The 17411-nt window shown below is 25.5% G+C and overlaps 3 protein-coding genes across 4 annotated transcripts in view; 1 reads left to right on the top strand and 2 right to left on the bottom strand.

Moving 5' to 3' along the window:
* The window catches only part of LOC114128946 (nucleolar protein 16-like), a 37622-nt gene extending 32205 nt beyond the window's left edge, over positions 1-5417 (bottom strand). Inside the window, exon 1 of the mRNA XM_050197628.1 lies at positions 5413-5417. The gene's annotated coding sequence lies outside the window, so the exon portion shown is untranslated. The remainder of the gene's footprint in view (positions 1-5412) is intronic.
* On the bottom strand, positions 1062-5693 carry LOC114132634 (fructose-bisphosphate aldolase). Of its 2 annotated transcripts, none has more exons than XM_050197623.1 (6): positions 5490-5693; positions 2754-3144; positions 2509-2699; positions 2211-2439; positions 1935-2134; positions 1062-1860 (listed from the first exon to the last, which is right to left on the bottom strand). In XM_050197623.1, exons 2-6 carry the CDS (start codon positions 3130-3132, stop codon positions 1765-1767), a joined length of 1095 nt encoding a protein of 364 aa, XP_050053580.1. In that variant the 5' UTR covers positions 3133-3144; positions 5490-5693; the 3' UTR covers positions 1062-1764. The 2 variants fall into 2 exon arrangements, with proteins under 2 accessions (XP_050053580.1, XP_050053581.1); XM_050197624.1 differs by lacking the exon at positions 5490-5693 and adding an exon at positions 4145-4300.
* Positions 5694-10969: 5276 nt separating this feature from the next.
* LOC114123064 (DNA topoisomerase 3-beta-1) lies at positions 10970-17164 on the top strand. The gene is made up of 14 exons (XM_050203717.1): positions 10970-11120; positions 11197-11397; positions 12265-12407; positions 12477-12671; positions 12813-12980; positions 13048-13176; positions 13239-13357; positions 13417-13617; positions 13690-14077; positions 14174-14383; positions 14621-14838; positions 14974-15091; positions 15153-15521; positions 15603-17164. Exons 2-14 carry the CDS (start codon positions 11307-11309, stop codon positions 15813-15815), a joined length of 2562 nt encoding a protein of 853 aa, XP_050059674.1. The 5' UTR covers positions 10970-11120; positions 11197-11306; the 3' UTR covers positions 15816-17164.
* The last annotated feature ends 247 nt before the right edge of the window (positions 17165-17411 follow it).

A 17411-nucleotide genomic window follows, 5' to 3' on the forward strand; every position in this document is an offset into this window, starting at 1 on the left:
TTACAAACATTTTTATGAATTATACCTACAAAGTAATAATTGCAAATATTCGTGATTTTGACGAATTTTTGTCAATATTTGAACTTCAACTGTTAATAAAAAAAAAAAATTGTGCTTATGTATTCTTAGAATTTTCGAATCACTAAGACTAACTTATGAGGAACTTTTTATTAAATTTTCAAGTATTTTGACTCAGCCAAAGTTTTTACTACTTAAATATCAGCAATATCAAAAACCATAATATGAAGTTCTGAAATATTCTTAGTGATTCACTCAAAATCAATTTTCATGTACCTACAATATGATATAGGTATTATTGACTTTATTTTTTTAATTAAACACATCTATCATAATTAACAACTGGGTACTTGCGTACTGCAGAGCACTACATACCCACTTGATCACCTTTTTAAAAATATTTAATACTTAATAATTAAAAATTACGAATAATGCATATCAATTATTTTATTACCAAGCTAAGTTCATTATTACTAATTAACAAACAATTTACAATATGATGAACTAATTATTACATATTATATTATATAACAGGTTCATTTTTTAAGATATAATTTATTAATTTTACTGAAATGAATACTAGAATCTTTTACCTTTTTTTAATGCTGCTATATAAAATTGAAAATTCCAAATTTATGTAGTACCGTCAAATTAACTAAATCACTGATCACTAAGATTTTCCAAAACCATACAACAAAGAGGAGCTATCATTGAATATATTTATACTGTGAAGCTGTATCTTGTAAGTAAATTAACAAAAAATCAAATTTTAACATAAACATTTATCTATATAAATATATAAGTATATATATTTATTTATTTATTGTAGGTTGCCATTATAAAATCAAGTTAAGTGGTCTATCTAATGAATATAAGTGTGAAAAAATAAGTTTCATAAAATTCTAGAAAGAGCAAGTATTTAAAATGTTGAAAAAATTAGGTTATACTTTGTAAAATAATGTGTTCTTTGATAAAAGAATTATACTTAGAGTTTTTAAAATACTAATCTATGGTAGTAAATCGTAAGACATATGAATAAAATGTTATTTATTTATTATTATACTTTATTTTATTGATATTCCATAACATAATTTCAGTGTTCTTACAATAACAAGTGCTAAAACTGTTGCCTATATAGTTGATAAAGATAACAATTAAATGTAATACGTTATACAGAATAGATTACAACAAAACAAACTACACAATTAATATCTATAATGTATATAATTTTTTTTTTTTTTTGTTACCCGTAGCACAATTTGTTTTATTTCTAAACACCTTTACTTTGAAGATTACTGTAAAATACAAATTCAAGATACCTAATAACTCAATAATTACCTTAGAAATAGATAATTTGTTTATAATATAATGACTATGTAAATAATTTAGTGAGGTATAAGACCAAGATTTTAGTTTCAAAATATTGTACAAATATTTAGATTTAACATAAAATCTGACTGCACTTGTTTAGTTAGTATACTACAATGCATAATTACCAAAAACTTTCTTATATTTTTTTTAATGAATGGTTATTAGTAATTAACAGTACATTATACACTAAAAAGATCAAATAAAAATATATGATGGTTTTTTTTTTTATATATAATATATATTTAAATATTGACATATTCTAACAGTGTAATAAAAACATGAAGAAAAGCTGTTACTATAATAGGTGTTCATAATTTGGTAACTGACTTAAAAATGTATAAATTTTATAGTATTTATGAAAATGTAGTTTGTTCTTTAATAGGCATGATCTTTAACAAAAAGTCCAACAGAACCAGCAGCAGTCTGAACAGAACCAGCTTCGTATTTGCCTAGAGCTGATAATTTGTTTGCCTAAATACAAATTCAAAAAAATAAAAATAAACATTTATTCTAAGTGAATTTAATTAATATGACATTGTACTCACCAATGCTCTCTTAAGAAGTTCATCTTGTGCAGCTTTAATATTTTCTTTCTTTCCTTGCCATGCTTTCAAGACAGAAGCTTGCAGAGCACGTCCATAACTGAAACTCAATGCCCATGGTTTCTTGGCATTGTACTTGTTAATAGCATTCAAATTCACAGATGCTTCTTCCTCAGTTTGACCACCAGATAAAAACATAATTCCTAAACAATAATTCAATTGTCAAGAGTGGAATAAATTTAAAAATGTACTAAAATGATTTAGTTTTTATAAAATTACCAGGAACTGCTGGGGGTACAGTGCGTTGAAGAGCTGTCACTGTGGCTTTAGCGATTTCATCAGCAGTAGCCTTCTTACAGGAAGATTGTCCAGGTGTAACCATGTTAGGCTTCAAAATAGTACCTTCAAGGTATACATGATGATCATTCAAAGCTTTGTATACTGCAGCTAACACAGTTTCAGTGACTTTTTGACAACGTTCCAAATCGTGTTCTCCATCACACAATACCTATAAAAGTTAAATATAAAACATATAATAATTATTTTCAACAAAATATAGTTTAAAATTAGTGCATACTTCAGGTTCCACAATTGGGACAATACGGTTGGCTTGACAGATGGAAGCGTATCTAGCCAACACATTAGCATTTTCCAAAATAGCTTGATATGAAGGAATATTCTTACCAATCTTTAATACTGAACGCCACTTAGCAAAATGACATCCATCTTTTTTATACTGAGCACAACGTTGAGCCAAATCATCCAACCCTGTTTTAAAATAAGTTAAAAACATTTTTATTATTATTTACTTTTGAAATTTACCTTGAGTGGTAGTTTCTCCTTCAGAACCAAATAAGTTCACAACACCCATATCAACTTTAATTCCAGGAATAATGCAACGATTTTTGAGGATTTCAACAAATGGAACACCATCATCAGTTTTTTGGTAAAGAGTCTCGTGGAATAAAATGACACCAGAAATACGATCATTTAAAGGTTCATCAGCAGTAAATAACAATTGTCTGTAGGCACGACGATTATCTTCAGTATTTTCAACTCCAATATCTTGAAGACGTTTACCCATGGTTGATACAGATTCATCAGCAGCCAACAAACCTTTACCATCAGCCACCATGGCATTGGCAATCTTGCTTAGTTCATTCTGGAGTTCTACAGATGGGTACTCAAAGTAGGTCGTCATTTTGATAATATTCTGAAAATAAATGTTATATTTAATAATAGTTTTCAAGAATAATACAGTAAAATCACATAAAAGTAAATAAGATTATTTAAAACATTTGTCATTTTTTAATAATGCATATAAATAATAATTTATTGAATTGTATAAAATACCTATACTTGAATCAAAGATTGCAAAACGTCATTAGTCAATTAGGTATTTAGAACTATTGGATAATTGATAAAAACTGTATAATAATATAAATAATTTTTTAAAAAGTACTCTTATTAAAATATATCATATACTAATCATACAACTTAAGACATTTTTACACTCAAAGCATAGAAACATATGACTGGTATACGTTTTTACTAATATCTCAATTTCATAAAATATGTGACTCGTGACATTTCTGTAACCATCGATTCATTTGATTATTAAATAAAAATGTGCAGTGTCAAAAGAGTAGTTAATATGTTGCATAGAAATTATTTGATATAAAAATTAACACAAAAACTTTTTTTTAAATACTTGTACTTATGCATTTAAATTTTACAATAATATTGTTGAGTGAAAAAAATGCAATAATAAGATATAACATTATGTTTAAATGATAAAAGTGGCATGTTAATGTTAAATTATATAGACAAACTTTATTGAAATATAATTAATAAATATTAGTGTGAAAATGTTGAAATATTATTGTTTATTTATTATTTTGTTTAATATTATACTATACAGCAAGTGTATTTTTAATGAAATTGATTTTAATTTATAATAGAATTATTGAAATATAAACTCCATAAAATTATTGATCTGTAAATAATATAATATATAACGCATGAAAATCAAAGCAAACAATAAAATACAAATAATATTAAGAGCTTTATCAGAAATTAATAGTCCTATTATAAAATGAAATCAACAACTTCATTAAAAATGCACATAATACTATTATATAATATAAAACATAAATATTATATAATAATATAGAAAACCCAAAAAATAGGAATACAACTTTTTATCAGCTTACTTTGAATTATAAATAACAGAATAAATAAAAATTATACTTAGGAAACTATAAGTTTTAGAAAAATATAAAAGTTAAGTAAAGTCACAATTTCTTAAATAACACACTCACTATTGAGAGAGTTCTGAGTTACTGACACATTTAAACAACTATTGGTTATCAACAAGGTGACCTTTAGTTATATTGTTGGACTTATTTTGGTGATCTCAAAGCAACTCTAATTAAATATTGTTATAAACATATTTTTATAGACTATAGATCAATCAAGTTTTATTTTGTTTATAATAAATGGCTTTATTAAAAGGTCATAATCTAAATTAAATCAGATAAAATTCTAGACGTTTCACAAATTATTATTTATACTTAAATTGCATTAATTATATGAAATTGTAATAAAAAATAAACCTAATAATAAAAAAAAAAAAAATACTTTTTTATATATTAGAAACATTAGTACCTACTTTTAACTAAAAAATACATTTTATATATTTAACTAAAACTTTTAAGATACATTTAGCATTTAATAGTTAACTAGTAATAAATATAGTCATCAATTATAAATAGTATATACTAAAAGTAATAAAATAAAGAAGTGGGTCTATTATCTATTTAGACAATTAAACTAGTTTTTAATGCAATTTGAATTACACAAAAAACAAATAAGTAAAAAACAAAAAAAAAATAATAATAAATTTGATATTTTTTGGGACTCAACCACCTAAGTTTTGTTTTAACTATTTAATTATTCCACAAAATAAATTAAATTGGACCTTTTTTTTATACATTGATATTCCAAAAAACTATTTGTTATTATGTTTGAATAAATAAATATAATTGATCATACAATACTTATTTTTATATATTTTATTTTTATTATGAGTGGTACACTAAATATTGAATAGACGCCAACAAATACTTGCAACCTACAAGTAGACAGGTATTTGAACTTGAAAAAAAGGCCAAGACAACAGTGACAACAGTGACATTGAATAAAATAGAGAAACAATATTAGATGGTCATATAGACCAATCAAAATTCAAAGGTCACGAACACTTATAAGTAAATACATTGATCAACTGCATGTAATATTATATAAGTGCATATCTACAATTTATTGTAATACAGATGTGACTCCAAATCTATTAACAATTTAAAACCGACACACCTTAATCCACGAATCGTTTCTCATTTTCGATTCATAGAATTTACAGAATTCAACAAAAAAGTCAAACAAACGAAATACGCGACACTATAATGAGCGTACTATGTGAAATAAATGGATTTTAATTGAAATTACGATGAATATAATATCGAAACCCTTATTATATATTAACCGGATAACACTTACTTGTTTTTTTCACCGTCGTAGAAATAAAATTTTAAAACGAGTAAGCGATACAGCTACAGAAGATAAAATGTCAGATTTTGCAGCCGCCCAGGTTTTATGGAAAACTAAAGAGTGAAAACGAAGTAGATTGTGAATTGTGGGTTGGGCATATTAGTGCATACGACGTATGGGAAAAATCAATGATATTAAGGAGTTCGGGTGTAGGTCATAGGAAGGACGTAGCGTAGACAGTGTGACCTTACCTAATAACGAGAAAATTAATGAACAATAATATTGCTTTTGAAGAAAAAAATAAAAAGTAGTTGTAGGTATTTGTTTATTGTTTTAAAATAATATACATTAAAATGGTGTTTAATGAGCTATATATTCGAATGAAAATTGACAATAAAAATTAAATAAATAATGGGGTAAATAATAAATAATAATGCTAAAATGTCATAATCATACATAAAATTAATATAAGTTCTTTTATTGTAATAAATGGTCATAACTCATAATCATATTGATATTATTATTTATTTAATATTTTGTTCTCTTGATAGTTTTTAAGGTATTTTTATTTTTAAGCGAGTCAGGTATGAACAACATTTCTACAAATGCATTTATAAGGACTTTATACATAAACCTAATTTAATAATAATAATAATAATAAATTATAAAAGAGATTTAATTTAAAAAAAAGTCTTCGCGCACTTATACTCGTACGTCATTTTTATTTCTATTTTGAATCATGTTGTAGGTATTTGATTGTTGAATAATTAAGTATTTCATATAAGACATAATAATATTAATAATAAGTTGATAATATTTTTAATTATCAGTCAACGAAAATGAAAAAAAATTGTAGCTATAAAAGTTTTTTAGTTTTATTAATAAATTTTAAAAATTAAGGGTATATTTCAGTTCATATATAATATGATAATAGGTATCAACGTTTTTAAATGCAGCTAAGTGCATGCATATTTTGTTTGGTAGTTTTTTGTCTGTTAATAAACAATAATACAGTATTGCATAAACTTCTAGACTCTAGGCCTTACTGCCTTAGTAGTTACATCCAAAATAGAAACTATTGAATTTGTGTAAAGAATATTTTAGTTAGTATATTAGATGGTCAAAAGTAAAATATGCCCAGTAAGTTCTTAATAATTGAAAAAAATATATAAAAAAATAATTAAGGAAATAACAAGAATTTTTATACTCAAATTAAATTTTTGATAAAAACAGTTGTGTTTTTTGGATGTAAGTATGTAACTCGAAAATAAATAACCGTAGACCTGAAATTTTCACAGTGTTCATAATCATTAGTATCATAATAGTATCATTAAATAATATACATACATAGTAAATTTTTGCCATTTTTGAGCAATTAATAGGCATGAGAAATTTTTATTTTTCATTCTATAAAAAATATCGATATACCTATATGTTTTTGGTCGGTAAAAAAGCTTAAGACTTTAATACAAGGTTGAAGATTCCGCATCAAGTTTTTTATAATAGTATAATACTAATTAGACACAGATAAACATAGAATACATGTATCTTTTTTTTAATTATTTAAAGTTAAATAATAATTTGTTAAATAATATGTCGTATAATTAGAAATTTATGTCAATTTTTATATTTAAGCCTTAACAATTTAATAGAAGGTTTTCACAAGTAATTCTTAGTTTTATATTAAAACCAAGATAAGACTACCTATTATCAGTGGTGTAATGTAAAATTGTGGGTAAAATAAAGAAGGCATGAATTAAAAAATGAAACCTTAATAAATTAAATAAATAAATTATAATATTTACCTACCTAAAATAATAAAATAATATTTTTAGCTGTTTAGTGTTTATTTTAGCCTATAGGTTCTTTAAAAAGTATTATTAAATAAATACTTAATGACATTTAATGAAATTGTACACAATTTTCTTATGAAATACAAAAAATAAATAGAAAATGAACCATTTTCTTGTTAAGTTTAAAAATAATTTTTTTTTTTTTTGTTATTTGTTATTTTTACTGACTTTATAGGGTGATAATTTATTTAATTTAATTTTTTTTTTTAATTGACTCTTTGTGATAAAAATATAGTCAGAAGTCAGAACAGAGTATACAAAAAACATTAAAAATGTATAAAAATATGTTTGAAATATTCGACTTAATTTGCATTTCTTTCGAGTTGTATATATAATTGTATAGATATATGCTAGGACAATTTAAAATGATAGCATCCTTCATAATTTAAATAATTTTAAATCTTAAAAATTTTAAATTATTTTAAACTAATCGAATTAACATATTATAATATAGTTAATTAATTAATAGACCTATTGTTGGAACTTGGTAAAAACAACTTTATTTATACAAGCAAATTACTTTTTAATAGTATTTGATAATGTGTGCAAGAGACAAATGTAGACTTTGTTTCTTCCTGTTAAATACCTATGTATTTTTTTTATTTGAGATTAAGGTTATTAAGGTACACAACAATAAGTACAAAGAATTAGGTAATTAGTCAAAGTTCATAAAATATAGATTAATTTATTTGTTTATATATATTTGATAAAGTCGATTTTGTTTTGTTTTAAAAATTGGAATAACAACAGACTTAAAATACTCACCAAATATTCTCTAAATATGATATACCTAATTTCAAAAAGTTATAAATGACGTACGTTATTTTAAAACTGCATACCTACCTAATATGTTTCTTTTCAACCCAATAACCTTACTTAATACTTGTTGCTAAATTTAATGGAAACATTCGCAATTCGCAAATAGATCTTATTTAATCAACTGAATTGTCCTACATTATTTTTAAAAAATCTACTGCACTCTATATCGTTATAAACTTAAAACTTATAATTAACACCATAGGAAATCTTCTATCTCCCGAGTCCCGAGCTCCGAGAACGTAATAAATTAAAAGAACTACGCAATACCCAAGTACCCAACGTGAAACGTATACCTACAACGTGATCTATTAGATACAAAATAAATGTCTGTTATCTTTAAAAAGAGAGACATTTTTCTCTATCTATTTATATAATGAACTTTGGAATTTTTTTTTTGATTATTAGTTTTAATATTTAATTAAGTTTTTTAAAATTATATAATATTATTATCTATAGGCTACAGCATTATAAATTATGTTTATGCATCAATACGTATTAATTGATATTTCTTACGTCCCTAAATTTTTATCTTACGGTTATAACGCCTATGAGCTATAATTATGTTATACTCATAAGTCATAAGTGGATGAACGACAACGACATGTATTCATTTTTAATTATCATAATATATTGTAGATAAAATTAAATATTATGTACTGTACTGTAGTTCTTAAGCCAATATAGGTGTTTACATTTATATTTAATAAATAAACCTTAACCTTTGGTTATTAATGGACTTTTGAACTTTTGATGTACACGATAGGAAGATATACTAGTGTGAAAAATATTAAAAAACTTTTGAAATGTTTTGAGGAAGTGTAGTAGGTACTAGGTATGTATGATTAAGTAATTTAACCTTATCCAACATTCCAACACACTGAATTACAGGATAGTAATAATGTTTAGTCTATTTAGATTAATTATAATTCGAAATTTTAAGTTATAAGTATTAATTCTAACATATTTTTAATAAGTGGTGAATCTTAATAACATTTCCCAAAAATAATGTGTAAGTAATTCTAATAAGTAACACTTATATAAATAGACTGTTTTTCAAAATAATAGGTATTACCATCGATAATAGAATAGACAATTCCATAATCAATGGTATTACTTTATAATTGCATATTTGCATAAGTACCTATACAGGGTGTTTCTGAAATGAAGAGGACATTAGTATACGCGTACTCACTATATGATGACCCAATGAAGTTGTTTTTGAAAAATTTTTTCTATCTTAAAAATCTGGGTTTCTTCTAGTTATTTTTAGAACATTATCTTGTATGTAAAAATAAACGTTCTAATTGTATTTTTTGTGAAATTCTCATACGAATCGAGACGTCACGTCGTTTTTGAGCTTGTCGCGCGTTTTTTGACGCTCGATTCATCGACTAAAAAAAAAGTGGTGTGACACATCGATTTGTATGGAACACTGCAAGATTAACGGTGATGTTAGTCTTTTTTATTATTTAACATACATGATTAACTAACTCGTTATTTTATATTGTAAACTAATTAAAACGATGAAATAATAACATAATTATGATTAACAGAGCTGGAATAAAAACTGGAATTTCAGTATTAAATACACAAATAGTTAGTTTCTTTTATCTCGAACTTAACACATTACGGATTTTATTTATACACCTAAAACACGTAACATGGCAATAAATTAGATCATTTAAAGCTCTGTTAATCATAATTCAAAATCACCTTTCATCGTTTTAATTAGTTTACAATATAAAATAATGAGTTAGTTAATCATGTATGTTAAATAATAAAAAAGACTAACACCACCGTTAATCTTGCAGTGCTCTCATACAAATCGATGTGTCACACCACTTTTTTTTTAGTCGGTGATTCGAGCGTCAAAAACGCGCGACAAGCTCAAAAACGATGTGACGTCTCGTATATTCTTATCTATCTCGGTGGTCACAGATTTCTATAAAGAACTAGATAGCGAACTCCTGCTATCAATTGAAGCCAGGTTTTACGGTTGGCATTATATGGTATTTTAAATGGTAAATATTAATTACGTTGTATTGTATTTTATGGTGTCTAAACCTGTTGTTTAGAAAAAATGAAGAATATTTTATAGAAATCATTTTTCATTTAGTTCTATATTTTACCATTAAAAACTATGTTATTCCTAATACGTTATTTTTATAGGAAATGTAATGTTTTGCCAACCGAAAAAATGGCGGAAACTGATATGCGAGCTTCAATGTTAATAATATAAATAATATACGAGTTCCTTATCTAGTTAGTATAGAACTCTGTGATCTTAGACCGTGATTCTTATCGACTTATCGTAAAAGAAGGCATTTAGGCATTTCGGACATCCGAATTGTAAGCTCAGAATCTCAGATAATGATATTCATGAAGACTAGATATCTCTAGTCTTTATGGCACAGATATTGAATATTAAAGATATAAAACACAAACCCCGGTTTAAGATAGAATTCTATCTTAAACTGTGGATACAAACATGATGTCGACAGGATCTACATCGTGGACACAGAATGATATAAATCCAATATAGCACCAAGATAAAAAAAACCAATTGACTACAAAAATTTATTTTTTGTATCAATGGATCGTGGATAATGGATATAAAATATATTATTTATCATTTATGTATAAAAATAGGATTTTTGTATATTTGTGATTTATCATGTTTATTATATTATTTATATTTATATCTGTGAAGGTGAAAGTAGACATCTCTCTCACTCACTCTCTCTCTCGTCTAAATCCGTAACTGTTGGCTAGACTGTGATGCTTCAAACATGTGCATTGATTACATTTTTTTTTATCAATTTGTTTGGTTTGGTTGTTTCGGTGTTAAACAATAATAAATAATAATTGAAGAATTCAAAATAAATATAAAACAATGTTTTACATTTTAAATCTGTGACATTGGTCTAGCGGTGAAGCCCCTTCGGCCGATTCTTAGCTATAATAAATTGTTGGTTTGAATTTGACTCGTTTTTAACTCTGTAAATGCCGGTAATTACACCACTTCACTTTGTCAAATGCTACAGTTTGCGGCATTTTTGACATTACCCTAGCAGATGGATAGACATTCCGTCCAACAATTGTCGGTGACATTACGATATTAGTTCATCTCGTACGCTCCGAATAATTCGTGATTATGAAGACTGCTCTGATGGTGGCGGAAAAACCTTCTCTGGCTGCTTCACTAGCCAACATATTGAGTAATGGACGCAGTAATTCGAGAAAAAGTAACTTGATTATTACAAATTAAATATTCATAAAGTCGAGTTGACAGTCAATATTATGCAGTTGTGTCTGCCTAATTGTATTATTGTATTGTACCTAATTATTCATGAAATAATTTTAAATGTTTAGAGTGTTATTTTTGTTATGAAATATCTCCCTAATGTGTTGAGTATATTTTTTCAGTTTGTAAAAAAGTATTTATAGAAATTTTATATTTTTTTTAATGTACAATGTATCAACTAAATAATTTGTTCTTTAATAGAAGTTGAATTCATAAAATTCATTTTTTATTTGCTTTGCTGTAAGTAGAAATTTTCAATTTGTTAGGTATCCTTTATTAAAAATTATTATAGTCGGATAATAATTATTATTTTAAAGTTAACTGAAAAATTTGTTGGAAGACCAATAAATTTATGAGAAATAATATATATCTAGATAATTACCTATAATTATTTTAAACATTATTCTTAAAAAAAATCAAACCAAAATTGAGTACTGTTGTATTGTAATTTGTTGATATTACAATAAAAATCATTAATCTTAGTTATGATGGTGGGTTAATGTTATATATTTTCACTCTTCCTTTACATGTAACTAACAATAACAATTAAAATTCTTATTGTTTATAAAATACTTTACATTGCATTATACATTTTGTTTTATTAAAAGTAACCGTCTATAGTAGCTTTCTAAATCAATAGATAATGAATAAACAATAATTGTTCAAATTATTATCTTCTATAAATCTATTTAAAATATGTTGTCTATATTATATTAATATAGCTATAAATATGTATTGATTGATTTTTTCCAAGATATAGAATTAATCAATTTTATTTTTAATTAATAAAATGTTGTCTTCACAACAGGTATGAATTCTGCATGTCCTGTGCATGAATGGTCCGGAACACTTTTTGGGGAACCAGTGATCTTTAAAATGACATCTGTTTGTGGACATGTTATGACTTTAGATTTCAATAGTAAATTCAATAATTGGGATAAAGTTGATCCAGTAATGAACAATTAGATAATAACATTATAAGATTATAATTTTATGATATATTATTAAATTATTTTGTAGGAAGAACTTTTCTCTTGCCCAACGGAAAAAAAAGAAGCATCTCCTAAGTTGCGTATTCCAGCAATGTTAGCATGTGAAGCACGTGGAGTAGACTTTTTAATATTGTGGTTAGATTGTGATAAAGAAGGTGAAAATATTTGCTTTGAAGTTATTGATGCTGTTAAAAGTTCTATGAAGCGTTCTGGTGAAGTTAATGTAAGTACAATTTTAGTTGTGTTATTTATTTAAATATTTTTTTAAACTACTGTTTTTATTTTGTTTTTTTATGTTAGTTTTATGAGAAAAAAAAATTTTATTTTATCAGATTTTGTTCATAAAACATTTAATTATTTTCAGAGGATTTGGAGAGCAAAATTTTCAGCGATTACCGCCAAAGATATTAAAGGGGCTATGGAACGATTAGATTTTCCAAATCGTAATGAAGCAATGAGTGTTGATGCCAGACAAGAACTCGATCTTCGTATTGGCTGTTCATTCACTCGTTTTCAAACTAAATATTTTCAAGTATTTTTAAAATGCATTCTTTATTTTGTTTTTTTTACTTTTTATATTTATTAATTAATCAATTTAGGGAAAATATGGTGATTTGGATTCCTCATTAATATCGTATGGCCCATGTCAAACACCAACATTAGGTTTTTGTGTTCAACGACATGATGAAATTCGAAGATTCAAACCTGAACCTTATTGGGTCATACAAGTACGATAATACAAATGTTTTTTTCAATAATACAGTTTGTATATGTATAACCTTGTATTTAGGTTACAATTCAATCAAAGGATGGGCAAGATGTAGTTCTTAATTGGGAAAAGGGTCGATGTTTTGAACGTGATGCTTCAAACAGCTTGCTTCAAGCATTGAAAAAACAGCAAATTGCAACGTATACAATAATTAATTGTGCTTAATGATAAATATATATTAAATACATTTATTTTTTAGTGTTGTCTCTATAACTCAACAAGAAAAATCAAAACAACGTCCTTTAGCTTTGAATTCAGTGGAGCTTATGCGAGCCGCAAGTACTGGACTGGGAATGGGTCCCCATCATGCAATGCAATTAGCTGAACGTCTTTATACCCAAGGTTACATTAGCTATCCCAGAACAGAAACCTCTCATTATTCAGATAATTTTGAATTGCTGTAAGAATGTGTACATTGTTTAAGTTTTCATAAATAATTTTACTAAATTTTATTTTATGATTCTTATTTTAGAGGTGCTTTGAGAACACTCCAAAAAAGCAACGAATGGGGTCAAGAAATACGTCAAGTACTTAATAATGGTTTAACTAGGCCTAGAAATGGTAAAGACTGTGGTGATCATCCTCCTATTACACCTACCATGTTAGCATCTCGTAATGAATTAGATGGAGACTCTTGGAAACTATATGATTTCATTGTTCGACATTTTGTTGCTACAATATCAAAAGATTGTAAATATTACTCTAAAACTGTCACTTTTAAAATTGGATCAGAAATGTTCACTTATAACTGGCGAACCTTGATTGATGCCGGATTTACTGCCATTACACCATGGAAAGCATTACCTAAAAATGAATTGGCAGTTAATTTTGAACGTGATGAAAAGCTTAATATAAAAGATGTAAGATGAATATTATTAAAATAAAAATTATTTTAAGATTATAAAGTAGATAATACAAAGATAAACCTGTTTAATATTATATTATTTCTATATTAGGCTAGACTTACAGATCATATGACCAGTCCTCCGGGATATCTTACAGAGTCTGAACTCATATCAATGATGGAAAAACATGGGATTGGAACTGATGCATCTATTCCTGTTCATATTAACAACATATCACAACGTAATTATGTAACTGTTGCGGCTGGACGAAGACTTGTACCTACAAATTTGGGTATAGTTTTGGTGCATGGATATCAAAAGGTTTGTATACAAATTATAAACGTGTTTAAGTGTGGACATGCTTTTTTTATAATTTATAAGTATTTTAAGTATAAATATAATAATGATTGAAACAGAAATTTGAAGCAATTAGTTTATAAATAAATTATTCAATGCTTTAAATTATATACATTATTAGTATCATTTATTTATAATTTATAATTTATACTTTCATTAGTATTTTTAATATATATTTTTTTTATTGTTCTCTTTATGCAGATTGATAAACAATTAGTTGAACCAACTATGCGTTCTACCATTGAAGACCAGTTGAATCTTATAGCTAAAGGAGAAGCAAATTATGATCGTGTTCTTAGGCAGACTATTGAGGCTTTTCGACAAAAGTATTTATACTTTGTTAAGTCTATTGAAGCTATGGATTCTTTGTTTGAAGTTTCATTCACTACTTTAGCTGCTACAGGAAAGGCACTTTCAAGGTAAACTTAAAGTTTATTAAAAAATATTTTTAAGCATTGTAGCATGTTTTAATAATACTTTTTGTACCACATACAATTTAAATAGAATTAACTATTTAGTAATTATAATAATTAATTTTTACTTTATTTTTATAGATGTGGAAAATGTCGACGTTACATGAAACTAATCATAGCAAAACCATCTCGATTGCATTGTTCACATTGTGATGAAACATATAATTTGCCCCAAAATGGAAATATAAGAATTTATAAAGTAAATATATACATAGGAAATATTAAAAGAAAATATTAAAAATATAATGTATTATTTCTAGGAACTTAAATGTCCATTAGATGACTTTGAGTTAGTTACTTGGTCAACTGGAAATAAAGGCCGTAGCTACCCATTATGTCCATATTGTTATAATCAGCCAGCATTCAGAGATATGAAAAAACATAGTGGCTGTAATCTGTGTCTTCACCCAACTTGTCCACAAGGATTTTATGTCAATGGTATTGCTAGTTGTTTACAATGTGATAACGGAGTTTTAGTATTAGACCCATCATCTGGGCCTAAGTGGAAGGTTGGCTGTAATAAGTGTGATGTTATATTCCACTTGTTTGAGGATGCACATAAAATCACTGTAGAAGAGAGTAAGGAATGCGATTGTGGAGCTCAGCTTCTGAAAATTGAGTATAAAGAGGTATATAAAATCATTTAACTTTTATTTTATTGTTATTTTGATGCATTGTTATAGTATATTTATATAAAATACAATTTTTAGGAACGCACTCGATTGCCTCGTGATCTTATTGAAATGACTGGTTGCTTATTTTGCTGTGAAGAGTTTGGATATTTAGTTGAGAAATTTAGAGCTCAAGCATCTAAGCCAGTGTTTAATAGTCGCCAGGGTCGAGGGAAAGCTAAACATAAGGGTAAAGGTAAACCAAAACCGCCTAAAGATAAAATGGCACAGTTGGCATCTTATTTTGTATAAGACGTAAAACAGGTAACTTGGCCCAATTAATCAATTATAAAATAATTAAATTTACTTAAGTTGTGTATTTGGTGTTACTGTACCTACTTTTTAATGTTTCTTGAAATTTGTAACTTAAGTCTTTATGCTGAATCTCAAATAACCCATATATTTCTAAATATCGCCATTAAATGTGCAATATTGATTATATTTTAGTAATAAAATAATTTATTTGTGCAAAATAATAAGTTATACATGAATGATAATTTATAACTCTCATACAATCATATAAAAATTATTTAAATTTAGTAAATTCTTAATTTTATTTAAGCAAAACAATAGCATTTTATTTAATTTTCATAGTATTAAAATTTACTTAATATATATATATATTTTAAATTAAATATTTAAAAAAATAACTACCTAGTATTTCCACAGTATTTATATTTTAAATAAACAGTCATTAATTTTATTGAACATATTATATATAATATTACACAATTAAACAATAACAACCAATTTTAATTGAACATTTTTTTTTCAAGTTCTTATGTTTAAATTTAATCCAATGTTTTTATTTTAACTTTCTTGCCAATGTACAATTTTATTTAGTTACCTTTATAATTTAAGATTTTTTTTTTAAATTTTACTTTAAGAAAGTTTTGTGGTGTTAGAAACGATACAAAATAATAACAATCAAATAGTAATATTATTAACTTAATAAATGCATAATGTTTTTAAATTAATTTGAATACTTTATTTTTGAACTGAAGTATAGTTTAATACAATTTTAATCTTACAACAAATGAAGTAATTTTTATTATAACTATATTATTTAAAACAACACAAAATTAACTGTTGAACTGAAATATATTTAATGTATAAGCACATGGTATACGACCACCTTTTTTTTTTCATTAAACATCTTTTAAAGTGTAGGTAAATTTTCTCATATAAACTAGTTTTAGGTATGATAATTTATTTAATTTACTGAACTTTTATGTGTGAACAAATATTACATTTTCTAAACTGGTACGATTATTTTATTTGTTTCACATTTTTGATTGTATGATCTGACAGAAATTATCTTGATATTAATCCAATTAAACTTTATTATTTTATAATAATATTTATTGTTAATAAAACAAGTTAGAAATTATAATATTATGCTATGCCAAATAAGTATTAATCTTTGATTAATTCTAGATTAAAAACATTTGTGCTACTTATTTTGAAATAATTTTATTCAACTAAATTGTAAATTGAACTGTGTATAAGTTTAATTATTATTTATAACATCTTGAAACTGTGTTAGCATTATGGCAAATTATTATAAATTATAATTAATATAAATAAAAAGTGCTTTTTTTTTCCTTATACATAAATATTTTAATTTTCCTTTGAATTATTTTTATCTAAAACAATTAGTGTATGAAAAAGTTCATTGTACCTATACAATACAAACAAAAAATATCAATATCTTGATAGGCCAGAAGAGAAGCAAGAGGATTATTATAAAACAATTGTCTCAAAGCTAAAGTATTATAGTAGTGACTAGTGAGTAGGCACCGAGAAGGTATTTGGTATTTAAGTATGCTCCAATGGAACCAGAGACTG

Source organism: Aphis gossypii, chromosome 1, assembly GCF_020184175.1.
Source record: "Aphis gossypii isolate Hap1 chromosome 1, ASM2018417v2, whole genome shotgun sequence".
Taxonomy (NCBI): domain Eukaryota; kingdom Metazoa; phylum Arthropoda; class Insecta; order Hemiptera; family Aphididae; genus Aphis; species Aphis gossypii.